Genomic DNA, 16,244 nt, shown 5'->3' on the forward strand with positions numbered 1-16,244 from the left:
ATTTATAAGAATCCTTGAAAGTCACATAGATGAGACCTCTTTGCTCCATGACTCCGTTGGATACAGAACCTTATCACCAGTCCCTTTTCCCCATCCCCAGTGATCCGAACTTCTGGCTACGGGTCCTATCTCAAGTAAATGATGTTCACTAAGGAAGGTTAAAATCATAGGTTTATAGGCATGCTCTTCCAAAGTCACTACCTGAAGGAGCAATAAAATCACAGCCTATACTAGATATGAAATGTAACAAAACCACCTGTTAGAGAATGTATGTGGCATAACTTTAGTCTGAGTACCAGCATCTTGTCAGTTTATCCCAATGTCTTGAGCCTACAACTGAGCCAAAAATCTCCTGAGCCAAGCTTTCCCGCAAGATTTCCTGTACTTCCTGTTTCTATGTGAGACAGAAATACCATGAGAATGACCTTTCTTGTGGTATTTTTGCACTTCTACCCTGGGATGAAGATAATCCCATATTGGGGAGAATTTTTTTAAAATTCTGCAACCTTTTCCATTTTCAAATCTTCAAACAAAGTAGATTCCTTCTTGAGAATGAAAATTTGAGATGGTGTTTGCTTGGCCTTAACTCATCTCCACTAGGAAGTATTCATGTTCAATGATCCAACATTTTGTAACTTCTCTAAGATATTTTTTTCAAGAAAATATTGTAAAACAATACAGAGAATATAGTGGAAATTTATATGCTTGGATTTTTAAAATGTCATTCTTAAAGAAATGTTCCATGAAGAGTTGTATTCTTAATACATTAGTGTCTGTGACATATTATATCATATATTTGTTTTCTTTGTTCTTAACCCCTTTGTTCCAAGGGTCAGGATATCCTGATGTTAAGTACTATTGCAAAATAACTGAACAAAAATAAAAATAGTTGAACACTTAGGAAACTCTTCAGTTGTTATGTCAAGGAAGTTTGTGACTGAGGAGTGAGTTTAAGACATTATTCAGGAAATATGCTAATGGAGTGCAACAGCCTACATGTGCTTATTAAATAAAATCATTTCGAATCTAGAGAGCCTTTATGCCCCAGTCTGATAGAAGTGTCAGATAAGAACTGGAAGGGCTGTCAAAAGTGGTGGACGTGTCACACTGATGCTTAAATCCCTTCATCCCTTAACAAAGAGGGAAGCTTAAAAAACAAAAAAGAGACGCATCTTTCTCATAAGTGGATCACTGATTAGCCCCTAATTGGGTTGAGTGGATATCTGGCTGTTATAAGAGGAGCTGCTTGATCAATATTCCAATAATGAAATTCACCAACAGTAGTGTCTTCAACATCTTTTATTGTTTGATACCCTCAAAGGATGTTGACACTTCTTCACCTCTTAGGAAAGAGAGTAGACTTACCAATGTATTTTTCCATCCAGAAAAAAAGAAAAGCCACTTAACTCAGTGTGGAAGGCTAAACTTACTAACCATAGGCTTCGAGGAATGATAATAACAACAACAAAATTACAGTAGCCTTCACTGGTTTCAATTTGTAAAAAATGAGGTGAGGACGATGAAAATAAAACACACCTTGTGGCAGTCTTTTTCCTTTTCCCAAAGTATCCCCTCCCCGATGAAACATCAAATGAGTGTGTGATAAACCTGCCCCACAAGGAATGTAGAGCAGAAGCAACAGATTGTACATCAGCAAAACAAAATGCCAAGCAAAATAAAGCACTTTGCAATGCAGAGATGTGAAGAGGAGAAAAGGTTGGGCTTGTTGCAATGGCCTCCAAGAAAACAGGAGCTATCCACATGAATTTTCGAGTTCAAATTGTTCCTACAAACCCAATTTGCTGACAAAAGTGCCAAACACAATACCACCCCACTTTCATTTATGCCTGGGGCTTTTCACAGAAGCTACAGGGGGCACCCCCTTTTGTTGAATGGGTTCTGACTTCCAGGGTTGGTGTCTCCACCTCTGAGCCGAGCGACCCAACTGCGTGGCGCGTGATTGTCCTCAACTGAACCACGCACAGGCAAGGGCACAGCAGTCGGTGGCCCAAATACGAAGTCCAGAGCGCTCTGGGTCTGTGAAGCGGACAGGCAACACTCTCTCCTTTCTTCTCAGTGCCATGTATGCACCCCCACATGCATAGCCTTTAAAATCATCATTGTAATTTTCCTCCGAAATGGCCTTTTAACGGTCCCAGAATGTGTGTCCAGACGACGCAACCCCGCCGCACGTTCCCAGGAGGATCTGGGTGCTTCCCTGATTCACTTCTTTCAGAGTCAGCTTTGGAATGTGATTCAATGTTATTTCCCCTCCAGCTGAAGGGCAGCTGAGGTTACAAAGGGATTTGACTAATAGGCCGAAACCCAGTTAGGTTTGCTGAGAACCAAACGACAGCAGAGGGGGTGGGGGGCGAGGGAGGAGGGGTGTGTGTGAGTGTGAGCGCCGGTGCCAGGATCCATCGCGGAGCCTTCGGCCTCAGCCCATCCCGGGGCCGACCCAGCGGACAGGCAAGGTGGCCCCGGGCCAGGCCTTCCAGAGAGCAGCAGCTGCACATTGGTTCTGCTGGGATTCGGTTTCCCGTTTTCCGAGAGCTCCCTGGGACTCGCGGGGCCCGGAGCCCAGGAACCTTCTAGGCTTCCTGCACCCCGGGCGGGGCGGGGGGGGGGCGGGTAGGGGGGAGGCTCCTCACCTGACCCCTTCAGAGAAGCGGCCCCTGGGGCACCCCTGCGAGAGGCTGGCAGAGGGGAGCCCCGCTTCCTCGCCCGAGGATCCTAAGGGCTAGACGAGCCACTTGACAAACTTTGACAGGCGCCCAAGGAGAGCTGAGTACAAATGGGTCCGGTCCGCGGAGGAGAGGCAAGTCCTAAAGCCCCGACGGCTGACCCCCTGCCGCCGTCCCCGCCGCAGCCCGGGGTTAATTAAGCGCCGCGCAGCGGGTGCGCGAGAGGCCGGCGGGGCGAGGGCTGGTCCCCCAGGAGGGCGCCCGGGCACGCTCGTCGCCGCGCCCGCAGCGTTTCCGAGGGCCGGAGCGGCAGGCGGGCTGTGCCAGGCTGGAGCAGGCTTGCCTCTCCCGAGCGCGAGCAGGTTTCGCGGGGCGCAGCGTCCGCCTGCCCGGGAAGCCGGTCCCCGGCGGCGGCGGCGGCGGCGGCGGCGGCGGCGGCGGCCCGGCGGCGGGGGCCCCGGGCAGGATGCCCGTGCTAGAGCGCTACTTCCACTCGGCGGAGCCGGCCAGGAGGGGCACGGCCCCCGAAGGTGCGCGGCCGTCCCCGGCCCGCGGCCGCCGGGGGTGCCAGCAGGGGCCGCTGCCCTGGGACTTGCCCGAGATGATCAGGATGGTAAAGCTGGTTTGGAAATCCAAAAGTGAGCTGCAGGCGACCAGACAGAGGGGCCTTCTGGAGAACGAAGATGCTCTCCACAGCTTCGCAGGTAAACCGACTGTGAGGTGCGAGAGGTGACCCGGGCGCAGGCCGATGGCTGCGGGTCCCTTCCTTGCAGAGCCCAAGGCGGAAAACCGGGAGAAGGGAGGTCTACAAACTGCAGCTCGGGGTCCGAGGGCTGCGGTTAAGGAATGTTTGATTTATTGTAGAAATGCATCTTAAAATTAAGAAGGACGTGGTAGGAGGAGCATTGATAGACTGGGGATCGAGTGACCTGGGCTCTGGGCTCAGCTCACACTTGATTGCTCAGAGGCTTAAACAAGTGAAATCTCCTGAACTTCAGTCCTCAAAAAAGGTGGGGGTGGAACTGGATGTTCTTTAACGGCAGTCCTACCTCTACAATTCCTTAGTGACAAACCAGAGCTCTAAGACAATATTCTTCTTGGGCTGCTGCTTACAATGCTTTTTATAAAGTAAAACACATTTTCCAGTTTTTAACTATGAGGCTAGGGTGTGTGTAATGTTCCCAGGACCGGGTTGGTCTGGAAGCTCTATATGTCCTGGGAAGTTGGCAAACTTCCTTGCCTCGGTTTCCCTTTTGGACACAACAGTCGATATAATACAGATTCCCCCATTGACACCAGGAAAAATCAACTCCCTCACAAATGTGGAAATGATGACTCATAGGGACTTCGTCATGTTATAAGAATGTACTGTGTTTAGGACAGTTGTGGAGAACCTTGCCATGTCTCTGACAGCCAGCAACACAACCACAAAGACACCTAGGGTGGAAGGTTCTGATAGAACCAGAAACTAAGGAAGTGTAACTGGCCACAGGGTGCTCTTTTCCTTTAGGGAATGTGTTGGTAGATATTTCAGAAAGTGGTCGCTCACTTTAGAAGAACAAATATGAGCATGTGTGTTTATGCATTTGAAGTCTTGGCCAGCCCTGTGCAGTGGAATCCTGACATACCATTGGTGGTGAGAGGTGGGAGCCGAGTCAGGAAAGATAGACCAAAAATGACCTCTCTCTTCCCTCGTGGAAAGGGACTGAGAACAAAAAAGATTTGAAAGGAAGGGAAAAACACAGTGTTGGTCTCTAGTAAACAATGAGTACTTTGGAATGAGAAGAAAACCAATGAGACTGAGGTTTATGTGGCAAGTAGGAGATGGATGCCCCGGGAAATGGGTCTTGGTCAGAAGAAATGAGGTAATGCCAAAGCCGTCCCGTATTTCATGTGAGTAGTGCAGGAAAAGTGGAAAAACCCACCTGGACAGAAAACTTAACTATGACACTACAACTATTACCACTCTTGGTTTGTTTTAGTAAATTAAGTAATTGAAATTCATATCCCAAATTATGCCTTTGATAGAACTGCCTAATTCAACAGACATTAGCACGTGTTGGGGATAGATTTCTGTTATTATTTATATTATATGTCAGTGGGGGGTCTAGTTCTTGAAAAAGCAACACTACAGACATAAAATAGAACTCCTGTAACTTCTTATCATTACAGTTGACTAGAGGACTCTTAATTGACCCCTGGGCCACTGCCTCACTCTCTGTGGAATCTCTCAGCAGCCCCTTTGGGGCCCAGACAGGCTGCTCCCTGGTCTGCTGTCCCCCTTTATCTTGCCTGCGGGGAGGCAGATTCTACTTCAACACCCGCTCAAAGGCCCTCTGCCTCCTCTTCTTCCTGCCCTGCCTTCATATTCTCAAGGAGATGAGGGGTTCACACTTTCTGGCATGGGCATGAAACCTTCTCATCCACAGATGCAGCAGCACGGACCCATAGGATGCAGTCCCACTTCCAAATTATCCTGTACTTCCTCTCATCTTGTCTCTGATACTGCAGCTCCTCCTCATCTCAGGTGCTCTGTGCCTTTCTATCCAGAATAGCCTGATGGTGAGGGCCTCAGGAACACTTAGAAAATAGTTCCAAAAATCTGGCATGCATTCATTTTTAGAAAGAGATGGTTTAAGCTGTGTTCAATTAGTGTATAGGGTTTTATGGTAGAAAGATTGTCAAAAAAAAAAAAAAAGGAAAAAAACAAAAGCACCAAGACACATGGTGATCTCATGCTCACACTCACTAACTCTCTTTCTCCCTTTCTCTTCCCCTCTTTCCCTCTATCTCCTTTTCTCTCTCTCCCTCTCTCTTAAATCTGACCCTTGTCTCAGAACCCTCAAACAACTCATGCTTTGGCAATGCTAAACAACTTCCTGTTCCTCAAAATGCATCAAGTGGTGCCCTACCTCTGAGCCTTGCCTGATGCTTTGAATGTCTTTCTTTGACTTAGCCAACTAAAAAATCTTTATTCAAACTACAAAGTCCAGCTCAGGCATCCTTTTATTTGTAATGACTTGCCTGATCTCCACCCCTGTGTCCCCGAATTGTCCCCCAAAGTCATTTACTTCCTCTTCTCTGCTATCTTGACTTGTATAGATGTTACATTTATCGCACACAACATGTTTGCCACGTCATAACTGCACATGAGAAAACTAAAACTATAAAATTATTAACAATTTATAAATTTAAAAATCATAGTATTCCATGTATATTTTGACTGCTTGTGATAACAGATAAATAGGTTTACGTCTTTTAAAACCATGAAATTGCAGAAATTCTGAATTGAGCCAACAGTCTTGAGGACTTTAGAGATGGGTGTCACTGTTTCTTAACGGGTTGAATATAACCTTAAAAGTTGAAGCTTTTCTTTTCCTTAGTGAGGAGCATAATAATTTTCTCTCATACTTCTCAGACAAGACTGATACTTTGTTTCTCACAAGTGAAATGGAAAAGTGTTGAGACTTTGCTTAAGTAATAAAAGGAAGGAGCAAAAGAATGTATGGGAAAATAAATGTATAAATATGTATTTGTGAAAGGTTTTAAGATAAGATTTACTGAACTGTGAGTAATGGCAGACAGAGGGGAACAGTGTTTCCTGAAGAGAACAAGGACATACTAGGGAGGACGTTACACATGTGAACATCTTCCTGCCACCTTCATATGAGCCTTGGCTGGAGACTAACGGTGGCTATCATGGCAACAGACTCGAGGAAAGAATCGGGGATGACAGGAGGAAGTGGGGCTCATCGTCTTCACTTGTCAGGATGCCTGCATCTGGGCGTTGGTAAAGGCACTATTTGCCTTGGAGAGAGCTCTGGAAATTAGCAGCATGCCCAAAGTTGGAGCACCAACTTGGTTCATTGGATTGTACTCAATTATTTAATTTTTTAATACATCATTTTCCCTTTATGAAACAAAGAATGGTCTAATTATCTAGTTAATCCAAAAAGGTGAATGGTACACTAGAGACTAAACAATTTGTCCAGGGTCGCACACAAACACTGCGTTAGAACCAGATCAGCATCTCCATCACCCAGCTGTAGATCACAGAACTGGCATAATCAAGCCACATGCTGGGTAATTTAGATTTAAACCGAGACATCCATCGATTGAGGTGATCGGGGTGCCTGGGTGGCTAAGCGGCAAAGCATCTGCCTTTGGCTCAGGTCATGATCCCAAGGTTCCGGGCTCTTGCTTCCCCCTCTGCCATTCTCTCTCTCTGTCTGTCTGTCTGTCTCTCTCTCTCTCTTTCCCATTAATAAATAAATAAAATCTTTAAAAAAAAAAAAAAAACTTTAAACCAAGACATTGCTTTATTGATATAGAGGGACAAGCATAGAGACTCATGATATAGTATAAATATTGGTCAAACCAGAAAAATTATATTACCATGTAAAATAAGTCAGGTGATTGGGCCTTAACATTTTTCTACTTATTCTTTGGGTTTTAGTTTAGCTTCAAGTGCTAGGAAGGCCCAGGGGAAGATTCTCCATCTATTATCAAAAGTAAGTAAGCTTTAAAGCATGGTGGTGGGAGCATCCTTGGGAATGGGGGCAGGCTGGGGAGGAGATAGAAGGACAGGAGATAAATAGGCAGTTTCTCAAATGCTGTGAGTGCAAATATTAATCTCATTGTGATTCTAGGCAGCATCCTAAGGCTACACATCCTCTAACATAACTCATTCTTAGTTGAATAAATAATTTTATTTTGGAATTCAACCAAATAGCTACAAACCATAGAACTTACCCTTCTTTTGGTGTCTCTGGTCTAAATTTTACATTGTATTTTACTTATTTATTAAGCTTGTTCCCGTTTCAATAGCCTTTGGCTTCAGAAAAATATAAAAAAAACACCTACCTCCCTTTAAAAAATTATTTTCCCAGTAGCCATTATAACTTGTCCAGCCTTTCCAGGGAATAAAATATCAGAAATTTGCTTTATACTTAGCTCTAAAAATCAAACCACTTCAGAAGAGAAGATCTCCAAAAGGATTCTTTGATTCCAGAACTCTGCAATTCAAAGTGACATTCAAAGTGCTATTTTAAAATATCTCAAGTATCAAGCATAAATTAAATTAAATATATTTAAGATTGAAGGTTCCATTTATTATAATTCAAGGAACATTACTGGATGCCTAGTGTATTCTAATGACTGTCCTAGGCACCAGGGATTCCGGGAGGAACCAAATGCTTATTGAGAGAAGAACAATTATAAATTGGTGAATCAGAGTTCCAACTTCAGCGAGAAAACCAGGTTTTGTGAGTTTAAACCTGTCAATTCAGAATATTAACTATCAGACCAAATTCAAAAACATTTGTAAAAATTCAAACACATCTTCAAGCATTCATCAATATTAATGATATAGCAGGACAAATTGCTGTGATCAAAGAATCAATGAATCTTAACATTAGATACCTTGACATTAATGCATAACATTTTTCTAAAACCACTTTTTGTAGACATTAGCCTGCACTCAATCTGTAGCTATACTGGATAATAACCATTGACCCTTTAATCTGTTCTTAATGTGAGTGCACTGTTGAGTGAAAACTGGAACACATCATCTCACCTTCATGAAATCTGGTCCTTCACCTGGTTTCTTTGTTTTCATAAACGACATGACCCCTGCAGAAACCCAAGTTCAAAACCATTCTCTCTAACTGTCCAATTCCAAAATCCACAGTATAGATCAAGAGTTCCAGAGTGTTGTTGCAGTGCTGAGATGTTCACAGTCTTAAGTCCTATGCTCTCTGTTACTGAACTGTGTGAACCTGGGCAAATTACTCCACCTCTCTGTATCTGTTTCCTCTTCTATAAAAAAGGAATAACAATAGCACCTTCACAGGAGGTGAAGATTAAGTGAGATAATAAAAAGTGCCTAGAAAAAGCCCTACTACATCCTCAGTAAATGTTCACTAGTATAACTATTGGTCCTGCAACTATTTCCTCACTAAGTACCTCACTCTTATCACATACTTTTCCTTTGGTCCCATGGCCCTTGGCCAAGTTTCACGTTTTGTCTATTATCTCGTGATAGCTTCTGACCCCAGTACTCTCTCTACCCCCTCATCTGTGATTTAGATCAATAACATCAAAAGAAAAATCAGAATATGTCTCACCCCTCTTAAGATTCCTTCAGGGATTCTCCACTGTCTACAGAGAAAATCTAAATTCTTTTATCCTGAATTTAAAGCTCTCCACATGCTAGAACTAGTTCACTTTTTCCCTATCTGATTTGTCATTATTGCCCCAAAAGCACTTACATTGGACCCAGACAGGGCAAGCAACCCACACCTACACCTCTGCTTTCTGTTTATCCTTTCCAGTGCCTAAAATGACTTCCCTACAAGTTCTCGACTTCTACCATTCCTTAAGACACCATTCATATGCCACTCCCTACATAAAGCCTTCCTGAGCTTACTGAGGGTGTTTTTCTCTTCCGAAGTCTCATAGAACTTTCTCTGTATTTGTTTTGTAAGCAAATCACTTTGCTATAATTAATGTACATTTTCTTCCTTCCCCGCTGGATGTTCAGCTTTTTGAGAACCTGGAGAACATTCTATTTTCTTTGTGTTCTTCCTAGCATCTTTTGCACATCAGCCACTCAATACACTTTGATAAGTGAAAAATAGGAAATTATCAGAAAAAACAAAATAGCTTACAATTTGCCATTAAATGCATGAATGAACATTTTTTTCTAAGCACAGATTACTCAAGAAATAGGAATCTTAGTTATTCTTTTTAATGGAATCATTTTTAAATTTATATTCTGGTAGAGGATCAGGATTAATCATTATAGCTTCTAAAGTAAAAGAAGAAATATACAAGAGTAAATTTCAAAACTATTAAAAAGGTATAAAGTATGTGCAAAACTAATATGAGACAGTTCCCTTTTCATACAGAGAAGTTGAAATGTACTGATAATTATAAAACTTTAGAGCAAATGCATACAAATTATGAATGCTTTTATATACTTTTAAAATAATTACTCTGTTCATGCATTTTGGAACATTTTATATCAATTAAAGTTTTAAAAGTTGCTTTTTTTTTTTTTTACAGATAAGAGTCTGTATATTCCTCAACGTAATTTCAAAAATAGAATACGGAAGGTGTGTGTTTACCCTACACATGAGCTTTTGAGGGAATGGAGTTGAATGGAGGATGTTATTTCCACGTGCTCTGCTCTTTGCCTGGAAACAGTTTCTTTTTTCTTTATCTTTTTCCTTTTTTATTTTTCTTAAACCAGGCTGGTTAACTGAACAGCAAAATGTTGACTTTTATATCTGACTAATTTCTAAAAGAAAATATTAGAAGCTTTATTGTAAAAAGACCAAAAGCTCCAAATTATTTTTTCAACTCACAGAAGCAACATGAAGGAGTGTATGCTCTTTTCTACTATCTGATTTTTCTCATTCTTTAATTATCAGTACACTTCCTGGTACATAGTAGGTACATATCAGCATATCAAAAAGAGTAAGCAAAGCTCAAAGTACTTGTGATTTAATACAATGCCCTAACCTACATCTGTACACAGTGTAGACATTCTTTATTTTTCTATTTATCTCTCTCTCTGCCTTCCCATAAATTCCTCTTTAGAATTGACTTCAATATCTAAAATTCTAAGAGACCACCCAAGAGGAGAGCTTTGTATCTTTACATTTGTCTTAAATTTCCGCAAACTACAACATTATTAAAGATCCTTCCTTCAGAGTACTCCCCCTCACCTAAAAAATCCACCTGGCATACTGTGTTAGAGATTATAAACCAAGCCTCTGTTCTGAGCATTTTGTTACTTCCTCAGCTCTCACACACATGCTAAGGGAATACTGAAGAAGAGCCTGTAGGTCATGGTCCTTATCATTAGTAACAAGATAAAACTTAAAAGTTGGCCTTGTATGTAATTGGAAAGCATAGTTGACAAAGACAAAGCAAGATTTAGTTGTGTATGGCCTTAAAAGTGAGTTCAAGGGGCCAGGCTTACTGCAGAAAAATAAAATCCCCAGAGAGAAAAGGATACACTTCAAGAGAGACTGAGTAGCAGTTGGTATGTATTTGGCAGTAGAAATTGAAAAGTAGAAAACCATAAAATGGTAAAATAAAATCAAGGTGAGAAATAAATATAAATAAAAAGAAATAAATGTAATGTAATGATAAATGTAATAAATGCAATGAAATAAATATAAATCTTAGTTAGGTATTGAAAAGGAAAATTAAATAACCAAAAGTATTAAGACATGTATAATGCGATAATTAGAACTTTTCCCATTGCATCCTCCGATGTTCCTTACTTCTAGAATTAAAGCAGAAGCACAAGATTCTTTTCTTGCTTCCTTCTGCATCTTTTTTTGGATGGCACCCAAATATCTCATACAAATCTATACAACCTTGATGAGAATTTCTGAAAACCAAAAGGCGTATTTGTTTAGAGGATCTGTGACAAAAATTCACTGAAAAAAAGTTGATAGAGTTTGCTGAAGAAAATGATTTAGAAAGAGAAGAAAAAGGGAAAAGTAAGGAGCCAACCATGGAGTACCAAAGTAAAGGAAGTGAGATGAGATCACTACAGAGAAAATGGATTCAAGTATAAGAAGTATAATCAAAAACATATATAGAAATGAAAAAGAAACAGTCACTGTTAAAAATAATTGTAACATGTCTGTTACAATCTCAAATGTCCCCTCTCAAATGTGCAATAAAATCTAGCCTGTTTCTCTTCTCCAACTAATCCACTTTAGCCCACTCTAATGGGATAAGAAAATTTATATTTTCTAATCATCATGGTAGAGGTCAATCTTTTCCAGATTAAATTATTTTTTTTGGATGAATACTCCCCCTACCCTCACCCCCACCCCTTGCTCTTCCACAACATGGTTCTAGGTGAACATGTACCTTGGGTTCCCACACCCTACCTGAATGTGCCTACTGCACACAATGCAAAATGCCAGCCTGAGATGGGGGAGCCAGGGCAAGTCCTCTGGCCGCTGGGTTCTGCCTTTGACTCTCTCCCACAATTCTCCAGGGTGTCAGGGGTAGATGGCCTTACCTTGTGCCATATTCTCCTCCCCAGGAGAAAACCTCAATGTGGATGGGGCAAGAAACCATATCTTCAGGCCTAACTCTCAATGTTAATGGGATCTAATGGAAGAATGTAGAGTCCCTTTATCTTTCCATAAAGACCAGTTTTCAAGTGCATTGCTCTGCTGCAAACTCACACGCACAACCAACAAATGAACCAAAACAACACACAAAATGTAAAGCAAACACCCTCTCACTCTGCAGGTCAAATGATGAATACTGATTCTCATCTTCAAAGAACATTACCTCCATTATACATTGATTGATCTATCCTGCTGGGCCCTGTACTTGAGTATGCATGCTCAATGTTATTTATTTTAGTTACATTCCTATGCATATGCTGAACCCAATTATTCTACCCTATTACCTCTCTCTCCCTCTGTTAAAATATTCACATGCATTTCAGCAACCATCTCAGGATTTTGACACTGAAAAGTTCAACTGAATGACTGTCATGCATGGAACACAATGTGTACAAGTCCCACCTTTCTGATTGGTTTCCACATCAAAAGCTAGTTTTATATCCAATACAAATTGGAATTGTCATCATAAACATGCAGTGCATTGTACTCTGCCCAGGTCTGATACGTTTTCATTGCTTGAAAGTACTCATCGGAAATTTCTGGGACTTATTCTCCTTTCTGTGCACTCTATCTCCTAGAAAGAAGGGGTGGGAGACACCAGAGGAAGTGAGGATGAAGAGCAGTAAGGCTGTTGGTGCTGTAACTGGGATCACTGTTTTCTTCTAGCGTTGTAACAGGAACCATTATTACATCTTCCATGGTAGCTGATATGAAGAAACTGCTGCCTCCTCCGTGTCCTTCACTCTATAATTCATTCGAGGTTTAGATACATCAATCTTTTTGCTCTCACTTTCACCTCTGAATATTAATTGAGTTACATAGTGCTTTTCTTGGTTCAATCTCCAATTCTACAGTAGGACAAAAGAAAAGATTTCCTTGTCAATTAAATTGGTATATAAAAATCAAGAATTGTGAATTCATCAGATTTCATAAACTCTAAAGCAATTTCTACCCTCTTTAGTCCTAAATGTCATATTGTTTGATCTGGTGATAAATGATTGTAGATCGTGAACAGACAAAATTGAACTAAAAAATTTTTGTTTTGAAAAAATGTTTTGAATGTCTCAACCCTCCAAAAATAATTAGAAACACTCTAGGGGGTCACAGAATGGAAAATGATGTTTTAATCTTACATACAAATATTGAGCATCTTCCACTACACAATAAGTATCAATTGAAAAAGGACTTATCCCCAACTTAGAAATAGAAAAAATTGAGACCTATATTTACTGGTTATTTATTCAAAATATTCAGAAAGGAAAATAATTCAAATTTCTAGGGTTTTCTTGCAAAGCAATTCAATTGAAGAATTACATTCTGTCTACTCAATGCATAACATTGTGCTATGTGCCTAGGAAGAAAGCAGAAGGAAAAGAGGTTATGACCTGTTAGAAGAAACAGATGTATAAACAACTCACTGATATCAAGGCAGAAGGGCATATGTCTCATGATACAGTAGAAATAATACTCTGTCAGAACATTGAGAAAAGACAAAGACTGCTTATTCAAATAAGTTTATTTATTGGTTATGGTGTATCAGATACTATCTTGATTCCTTAGGGAAAAAACATTCATGAACCAGGAAAGTTAAGGTAGATGGATGGATGGAAGATGATTGATAGATAGATAGATAGATAGATAGATAGATAGATAGATAGATAGATAATAGAGCAAATAAATGAGTGAGTCAGTGAGTCAGTGAGTGAGCGAGCAAGCTAGGCAAGTGACATGCTGCACAAGAAGCACATACACAAAGTCTGTGCCAACACCCAAGAGTGTAATTCTGTATGTGTGATGAGTGTTAAAGGGTTTTCAGAGAAGAGGTGATTTTTGAGGTACCATTCAATGTAGGGTGCATTTCTCCAAATGAAAAAGAGATGGAGGACAATGCAGGAAGAAGAAACAGTGGGACCAAATGCAAGAAATTTTGGTGAATGCCATGTCCCAAGATAGGAAGTATATCAAAAGGAGTCTCATCTAGAGATGAGACTAGAGAGATAATCTGGAGGTCAGATTGCCCAGGGCCCCATATGGCTATCTAAAGAGTATATCTTCCAGATAATGAGAAGGCTTCAAATAATTTTAGTGGGAAGTCACATGATAAATTTAGATTTTATAAGAATTGCCCTAAAGGTGGTGTGTTAGACTTGAGGTAAGGATACTAATGGATTTCTAATTGGTGTTCGTTGACCATATTTAGTAAATATCAAGAATTTCAATACTTTCCCTTTAACTTAGCATTATAGCACTTTGGAAAAGTTGGTTTCCCAAAGTGCTATAGTATTTTATACAGAACCACAAGAAATAATATATAAATCATCAAGTCGAAGCCCTTTAACACTTGATAACAACCTGTCCTGAAGGATTTATATTCCTCATGTTCTTCCATCCAGACCTCTCATTCCAGCTGTGCTCATCACTTCCCCAAATTCAAGAGCTGACACTACTCATCCTCACCATTTCAAAATAGTCTATCCCCCCTACTTTGCCAAGTCATATTTATTCCTGTCTTCAGGATGCCATTTTTTAAATTAATTATTTCAAGGTTAAGTGCTACAGCATGGATGAGAAAATATATAAGAAAAATACAGTCTTTATAATGTAGTGAGTCTATAGCTTATAATGTAGTTAGTTAGATAAAATCACATACTCAAATATAAACCAAATATTTGGGGTGCCTGGCGGGGGGTCAGTCTGTTAAGTGTCAACCCTTGATTTCAGCTCAGGTCATGATCTCAGGGTCATGAAATAGAGCCCCTCATTGGGCTCTGTGCTGGGCATGGAACCTGCTTATAATTCTCTCTCTCTGTCTGTCTCTGGGGCACCTCAGTGGCTCAGTCAGTTAAGTGTCTGACTTTGGCTCAGGTCATGGTTTCAGGGTCCCGGGATTAAGCCCCGCGTCAGGCTCCCTGCTCAGCGAGGAGTCTGCTTCTCCCTCTGCCACTCCCCCTGCTCATGTTCTCTCTCTTTCTCTCTCTCTCTCTCTCTCTCTCTCCCCCTCTGCCTATTCCCCAGCCACCCACCCCATCCCTGCCACTTGCATGCTAACTCTCTAAAAAACCTAAGCCAAACAAATAAACAAACAAACCAAGTGTGGTAGATACTCCATGAGATCTCATTTCAACTCATCCCTCTCTAGAAGAACCAAGGAAGGCTTAGTGTGACTGGTCATTGCAGCTCTATGTCTTTAAGATCATTAGAGCTCAGCAGGATATGACAAAGTGACCTTCCTGGTGAAGGAATTAACATGACTGTAGGTACAAAGGCAGAAAAGCAGAAAAAAAATGATGGAGAAATGGGAGATTAGTCGAGTTAGCTTGGTATGATGTTTGGAGTCAAAAAAAAGTGTGGGAAACAGAGAACTAATGGGACTGGGTTGCATGTGGATAAGAACCCTTAACTTTTGTAGAACCACTGAAAAAAATTTAAGTGGAAGAGTAGCAAGGTCTTTAAATTTTATAATGGAAAGTACCTTTAAGTTACACCACTACACTTTTTTTTAGATGAGAAAACTGAGACCCCACAGAAGTAACAACATACCTGGAGCCAATTCCAGGTCCCTCAATGCCTCCATGTTGTTGATTCAGTAATGCTGCTGGCTATGGTCAAACTCCAAAAATGCCTGTCTACCTGATAGCTCTCTATATCTCATTTTCTGTCCCTTTCACTTTCAAGCACTGTGATTGCATTGTATGGGTGACATCTATCTTACACAAGCAAGAAATATATGTGTACCCATAAATGCATACCTGTAAGTGTATACTCGTATTTTTCTTGTTCCCAAACTTAGATTATAGATTGTTCTGGGCAAGCCATCTCTTTGTGAATTTCTCCATCCAGAGTGCCTGCAATGTACTAAATGGGTAGTTGTTCACCAAAAGAATACCAGATGTAAGAATTTAAACAGGACTGTGAGTTATGTATGAGATAAATAGACACAGTAGCTGCAGGCTGCTATGACCATCATAAATCAAATGTTACCGTCATCCTATGTAATAGTTCTGTTTCTTCCTGCATTGTTGTCTGGAGGTAGAGTGGGCCAGAGAGGGCCAGTGCATGTGACTGTTGAAAGCTTGGGTCTTACCCCTACACCACTGAGGATTAACCCCTTAACCTCTCAGGCTCTCTTTGCAAACATAGTGCTGAGCTCAGAAAGTATGTTGAACATTTAGCAATATTTAGGCAAGATTTGTAAAGCATCCACTTTTTTTCCCTTTCCTGTTTCTGTAAGGTGTTTGTATTCCCAAAAGAAAAGTATAGCCTTTGGTGCCCAGTTTTCTTCCTTTTTGCTCTGAAACTATATCCCCTCCTCTCAAAAACCTTCTTAGCTGCCTGAATTATGCTGTTCACAGCCTGCCTACTTATTACCACCCAAATAAGGTAATAGTCAGAAATA

General features: G+C 40.9%; 1 protein-coding gene across 3 annotated transcripts in view; it reads left to right on the forward strand.

Annotated features, from left to right (window-relative positions):
- Positions 1-16,244, forward strand: part of PDE7B (phosphodiesterase 7B) — a 317,742-nt gene that overhangs the window by 173,616 nt on the left and 127,882 nt on the right. The window contains exon 1 of one of the 3 annotated variants that reach the window (XM_072824835.1): positions 3,152-3,388. The exons of the other annotated variants lie outside the window; for them this stretch is intronic. Coding sequence (XP_072680936.1) covers positions 3,286-3,388 — 103 coding nt within the window. The 5' untranslated portion in view covers positions 3,152-3,285. Of the gene's footprint in view, positions 1-3,151; positions 3,389-16,244 lie in introns of those variants that run through there. 3 annotated transcript variants of the gene reach the window in all.

This window comes from Canis lupus, chromosome 1 (assembly GCF_048164855.1).
Source record: "Canis lupus baileyi chromosome 1, mCanLup2.hap1, whole genome shotgun sequence".
Taxonomy (NCBI): Eukaryota; Metazoa; Chordata; class Mammalia; order Carnivora; family Canidae; genus Canis; species Canis lupus.